This window comes from Ananas comosus, linkage group 5, assembly GCF_001540865.1.
Source record: "Ananas comosus cultivar F153 linkage group 5, ASM154086v1, whole genome shotgun sequence".
Taxonomy (NCBI): domain Eukaryota; kingdom Viridiplantae; phylum Streptophyta; class Magnoliopsida; order Poales; family Bromeliaceae; genus Ananas; species Ananas comosus.
Window position 1 is genome coordinate 11,203,199 of NC_033625.1, and position 6,573 is coordinate 11,209,771.

General features: G+C 36.1%; 1 protein-coding gene across 2 annotated transcripts; it reads right to left on the reverse strand.

Moving 5' to 3' along the window:
• On the reverse strand, positions 1,618–2,430 carry LOC109710836 (germin-like protein 8-2). 2 transcript variants are annotated; one of them, XM_020233617.1, is made up of 3 exons: positions 2,265–2,430; positions 1,924–2,153; positions 1,618–1,836 (listed from the first exon to the last, which is right to left on the reverse strand). In XM_020233617.1, the coding sequence occupies exons 1-3, from the start codon at positions 2,374–2,376 to the stop codon at positions 1,618–1,620; spliced, it is 561 nt and encodes a 186-aa protein (XP_020089206.1). In that variant the 5' UTR covers positions 2,377–2,430. The 2 variants fall into 2 exon arrangements, with proteins under 2 accessions (XP_020089206.1, XP_020089205.1); XM_020233616.1 differs by having other exon boundaries at positions 1,618–2,153.

Genomic DNA, 6,573 nt, shown 5'->3' on the forward strand with positions numbered 1-6,573 from the left:
GTTGGAAAACTTCATTGCAACCTATTGTTGCCTTGTCTACAACGGAGGCGGAATATATTGCGATGACAGAGGGTGTGAAGGAAGTTATGTAGCTAAGAGGCTTATTTGGAGAATTTACTTCTTGTTGGGATCCGACGATTGTTTATTCAAACAGTCAAAGTGCTATTCATTTGTCTAAAGACCAGGTGTTTTATGAGAAGACAAAACACATCGATGTAAAGTTTCACTTTGTTCGGGATGTGATTGGGAGACGCACGGTGACTGTTAAGAAAATTGGTACTGAGGACAATCCAACGGATATGCTTACTAAGTCTTTTATTATTGCCAAGTTCAATCATTGTTTGAACTTGGTGGCAGGTGGCAGCACTTGAGGCCCTATGGGGCGTTTGGAGATGACGAAGCACGGAGCGTTAAGGAACATTGAGGCGAATTAAATTAAAGGTGGTGTTTTGTGGTGATCTCGATATAGCGGTTAAATTACAAATTAAACAAAGGTGAAGATTGTTAAATTTGGTTTAGATTTGTAGTTATCTAAATTGAGGTTAAATCCTAATCTAATTGAGATTAGATATAATTTAGATTTAATCTGGCATATATGAATTATGAGCCGGAATGTAATTCAAATTGAATTAGATTAGACTTGCGTTTAGAAATCCATTTAGATTGGAGTACCAATTAGGCTCTAATTTGAAGCCACATCTTTTATATATATATATATATATATATGCCGGCTAAGTTAATGAAGCCGCTGCGCCCAAATTAGGAAGCCATGCACTAATTAAGTCTAGCTTGCTGCGTGGTTCGTACGGCTAAAAGGAGGGAGGCCGAAGCTCTAATTAAACGTTGCATATTAGAGAGAGCCAAGCCGCCGCAATCCTAATTAGACCCATGCCAATTCCGTACGGCCTTGGGTCTTGAGAGGAGCCCTGTGCGCTAAGTAGCCCTATGCGCTAATTAAGGCCAATTTGTGGTCCATACATATTGGAGAGAGAAGTCATTTTGGAGTTGCTCGTAGGAGGGTTGCGGCATTTTCGATCTAATTAAACTTTGGTATTTTGAGAAATCTTCTTTGTACTCCGTCTTTCGACATTAATAAAATATTTTCTCTGTCTTCGCCCGTAGACGTAGGCCGTTGGCCCATTGGCCAAACCACATAAAATATCGATGTGCTCTTTCTTCTTTTTTTTTTCTTTTCCTGCATTAAGTTATTTTCTGGATCTATTTTTCGCTATTATAATTTTAACACATATAATCTATGAGAATATAATATAAATAATAGACTAATGATTCTCGATCAATCAACAAAAAAAATCTATATATATTTGCAGGCCATAGTATATATAGTTAGTCAAGGGAGCTAATGAAGGATACGAGTGTAACATGCATGCAATAATAGAATAACGTTGATAGTACAATATAAATATATATTAGAAGCCACATGTATCATGCGAATCAAAAACACATAAATTTATTATTGAAATACATATAGACGAATACGAAGTGTTTGCTTATTCAAAACAAGTACAGACTACCAATTAATTAACTATTAAGATTATGTATAAAATAATGAGTGTCCTTCAAGCTAGCTAGTATTTGTTGTTAATTGCTCTTTATCACTTAGAACTGAGTTTGGAGCCAATCTACAATCTTCTTATCCAATTGAAATGCCTTGGCAAGAATATCATCGGAGATGGGAGGGTTCGACTTGAAGACTGCGTTAGCTATAGTGATCAGGCCAGGGTTCTGACTGCTGAGACCTGAAATGCCAAAGCCACTTGTCTTTCCGATATTGAATTGAAAGTGAATAAGCCCTTCGGGGAACACGAACACATCGCCCTTGTTCAAAACTTTAGAGAAGAGTTTGTTATCGGGGTTAGATGTAACAAAACCGACATAGAATGTGCCTTCCACTACCGTGAAGACCTCAGTCGCTCGCGGGTGAGTGTGAGGTGGGTTGAGACCATAGGGTGCAAAGTCCAATCGTGCTAAGGAAATGCCGAGCGTGTTGAGTCCGGGAAGTGCCATTGCGTTAACTAGATTCGCATTGAACCCGAGTTTATTCATTGTGTTACCAGGCTGGTCGAGCCCCTCGAAGAAGAAATCTTCGGGCGTGGTAAAGTTCGGATTCTTGCAAACAAGTCCATTCACAAACACTGCAAGAACAAAAACATAATCCAACACAAATTCACTAAATAATCATGTTAAAATGTTCTAGAGAAGAAAAAATATAATAAAATAAGAAGAGGGCGAGGACACATGCACACCTGGAGAGTTCTTATCGGCAACGCAAAAGTCTTGGAGAGGACTTGGATCGGAGGCAATGGCTTGAGAAAACACAAGGGCAAAGAGAGCAAGGAGGAGAAAGCGAGAAGCCATTTCTATAATATATCTCTTCTTAATTAGCTAGTAGGCACGTAGAAGATGCAAATGATTGAATGTGCTGTGGTGCTAATGGGTTAGACGAGATGGGTATATATAGAGGATAAGGCTACGAAAGAGTCGTTGTACGTAGCTACATTGTTAGAGGAATAGTTCGTATTACAACGTTAATTAGGTATAGTAATTAATTGAACATGTCAATGCCAAGTAAGATTTTCTCTTTTGTACACGTTTCTTTGGCTAATTATTTCTTATTAATTTCTTAGTTAATTAAGATATATAGTTTTTCCTTCACCGTCTCTCTCTCGCTCTCTCTCTCTTTAGACACCGAATAAATTTAAGATAGTTGAAGAATTAAAGTTAAAAAGACTACTAATGCATGACTCGTCCTAGGTATGCGAATTGCAATTTTCTTTTTTTGTATGAAAACTTCAAAGGCTACTTTTCTTTCCAAACAAGACTTGATTAATTTAACAGCTTATCTCTAGAAGCTATGTATAAACACAATCTTACATTGATTTCTAGTTAATTAATTTTGTGATAAATTTAGAAACTTTTTTTTCCTAGTTCTAATCAACTGAGTCAAAAAAAGGGACACCGGGTTCATATTAAAAAACTCATCTTATAAACTAGGTAGTTTATAATTAATTTATTCAACTGCTCCCTTGAACAGGTGCTCCGAAATTAGATTGCTTAGCTACTCCTCAAAATGATGTCATGAGTTCAAAAAATTAATCGCAGCATGTTTTTTTTTTTATCTCCGTAATTAGATGATGAAAGAAGCATAAAAGGTACCAATAGTTCCGTCACAACTTGGTCCTTATTTTTTATCCTAACTTAAACATTTTAGTTTGTAAACTTTTGTGTACACTATATTTATAGTGTAGTCTCAAGCCTTGAGTTTGTTTTCATAATATGTTGATTTTACCTCTCTTTTTCTTTGCAAAATTACTAGCTTATGGCCAAAAAACAGCTTTAATCTTTAGAACGTCGACTCATCCAATTCACCTAGGAAAGAACAGAATTTTAAAAGAAATTAGGTTGAAAATATGAAGAACTATTTTCTAGCTTATAGTAATAATAATCATAGAAACCTTTCTTTAACTTAGAGAGAGAGTGAGAAAAAAAAAGGAAAAAAAAAGAGCTTATATCCAAGAGGGCGCATGACTTATATAAGTCACACGAATCTAACAACACATAAATTTTAGGATTTGGTGGACTAATATATAAAATGATTAATTTCATATAGTTTCCGGCAAATATAGTGAATTGTAAATATATTTATAGAAAGTTCAACTTTCATATGTTGTCCATACAAAAATCCTGATGTTTTCAAATATGTCCTTAACGTTAGAATCTGTTCTAAAAATTTAGTTAATAATAAATAAAATACTTTATTCTAATCTATACCCTACTATGAATCCCTCTAATTTTATCCACATGGCAGGTTTTGCTTAATTTGTGTATGTGGGGACCCACCTCGTCCAGTTATAGTATTTTGGCTTAATTAAGTGCATGTGGCCGACCCCACCCTGCTGTTTTAGGCGTTTAAGAAAAATCTTAGTGGACCTCTAATTTTATCGACGCGGGAAAGCGTTTGCTTGTTGAACAAATACGCTGTATCGCGGCCCACCTGTCAGTTATAGTATTTTGGCTGGCCGGTTCGGTTTAGAGAAAAATAATTAAGTGCATTTTTATTATATGGCTGTGGGACCCATCGCTTTCGGGTTGATGAGGTAACTTTTTGAGCCATCCGTCTTCCATTGCTCTGGGTTCGCTTCGTCGCCTCGGGCCGGTTCGGTTCGTCGCTTCTGGAAGCCATCGTTGCCTGGTTCGGCTTCGTCCGCTGTCGGCCATCGATGCCGCGTTCGCGTTCATCGCTTCCGAAGCCATCAAATTTTCTTCCTATGAACAGAAAAATAGGGGCCAAAGTGCACGCGACATCGATTTGGCCTGGCCCTCCCTGCCAGTTCCATTGGCGCCGCTTCATTCCCCGTCGGAAATGGTTCCCCTCTCGACCTCTAAAAATGGATCTCGATTTCTATTATCGCTTCGTCTTCCAACGCCGCATCGGCACGTTCGCCGGTCCGTTCCTTTCTTTGACGTACGCTTCGAAAACCGTCGAATTCCTTCGCACTGTTTCCAGTAGCGCCGAAGAGTGGTCTGCCTTTTCCCATACCTCTCAGTGCCTATTATAATGGTCATCTGCCTCCTCCTTTCCTTCGCAGTCCTGGCGACATCTCTTCTTCTGAGAAGAACTTTTCACATTTCTTCTCAGAGCCAAGAATATTAAGAAGGGTATTGAACGTTTGAGTAAATTTTGTCAATTGAGTTATTATTATTATTTATTATTTTGCTAATTTGGATTGCCTTAACTGAGTATTTATTTATTTGTTTTCAGGAAGCCTAACAAAATCTGGCCTGAAAATTGTTCAGGATCTGCAATCATGTAAGTTTTCAGCTACATCGATTTTTTAATTTTTTTTTTTTTTTTTGGTTAATTTGGGAATTGCTTTACTATTTAATTTTAGAAGTTTTAAATACTAAGTATTTATTAATTTGATTCCAGGAATCTAACAATATCACACCAGAAAATTGTTCAGATCTGAATCTGATAAGCTTCTCAGTTCATCTATTTTTTAGATATATCTATGCTTATTGTATACATCGTGTCTGATATAAATGTTTTAAAAAAAAAAAATCACTAGAAACTAATTGTGTGAGACAATACTTATACATATTAACAATAATATGACAATAAAGTTTACCTTCTTCCGAAAAATTTGTTTATCTAAAGAAAAATAATTTGGCCATTATAGTTTAATTTTCAGTATTTTCAAAATTTTAATTTGATGAACAAATATATTGATTTTTCGTTTAGAGAAATATAATCTTAGCATGTGGGGACATGCCTGACAATTTTTTCTTTCCTCTTTAAATATTATATATAGAGGCATGTGGGTTGCATAAAGATGTGTTTTCAGAATTGAATGGAAATTTACATGTTTGTAAAATAGACTTATGTTGTATGGCAATTAAAAATGTGAGAAGCTTTTTGTGTCTTGATATGATTTAGATTTCTTTACATTGAATGCAAAGTTTATTTTATTTTCAATTATCACATATTGCTATTATCTGCTTACATAGAAGTGAAACTTTGTGAAAAAATTTTACTAATACTCTATGGCAGTTGAAATGAAAGGATTTATTGTGTCTTGATTGTTACTTAATTTTCTACACCATGAGTGCCACAAAGTTTATTTATTTGTTTAAACTTGTGTTCGCAGAACTATTTTACACAATATCGTTTTTTCTTTAGTTTTTCGCTATACACAACTTATGAAAAAAAATGATGTTTTAGGTGGAATTTGTTGTGCCTCTTCACATATATGGTTCTTGGAATAGTAATTTTTCTTTCTTGAAATAATTCGAAGTATGGCATTATTTATTATGACTTGCATGTGTAAAGAAATTAGTAAGTGTGACCGTAATGAACTAACTGTGATATTATTTTTAGTCATTATAAAGCGAAAAAAATTAGGCATATTATCCTAAACAATGTGAATTATAAATTCGGCAAGGTCGGATGTCATAAAATACCATTGGAACTAGCCATCAGTACACGATGGCATCCATCTATCTAGCTTTCGGACTCAGCTTCCGCCCGTTTTTGTTGACGTAGTGTTTGTTCAAAATTTTTCCCCTTCCTCTTCCGAAGTATGGAATCACTTTAGGTTCGCTGGTGGTCAATTATGATTCATTTGTGGGATGTGGCGGTCCCTAGATGGTAGTCGATTTATGGGAGGTTATTACCGTGTTTGGGGTTCCGCCTTCTACAGATTCTAATGAGACCGAGCGAGGATGCGCTTAGGGTTGCAGTCGAAACACTACGCAAAGAGCTTGATTTCGAAATTTAGCGGATGCTAATGTATAAACTGAGATATTTCATTTATTGACTTAAACCCTTTTGTTTGACGAAATGTTTTTTGTGTTAATTATAATTATAGTTATTCGTCAAATTTCAGGAGAAACGAGTGTTAAAAACGGAGAAGTTACAGTGACCCGGAAGTTCGATCAAGTGAATAGCTAACTCCGGTTTTCCGGAGAGCCCGAGTAGAGTGGACTTTGACGCGCGTATCGGACTCCGATATAGCTTCCAATAGTCGTTTTCAACTGCGTCGACTATCCTGGACC

Excerpts from the sequence above, each read along its gene's own strand:
- LOC109710836 (XM_020233616.1), bottom strand. The coding sequence starts at position 2,376 with ATGGCTTCTCGCTTTCTCCTCCTTGCTCTCTTTGCCCTTGTGTTTTCT. Across the intron at positions 2,154-2,264 it reads TGCCGATAAGAACTCTCCAG|TGTTTGTGAATGGACTTGTT; the intron begins GTGTGCATGTGT and ends TTGTTCTTGCAG.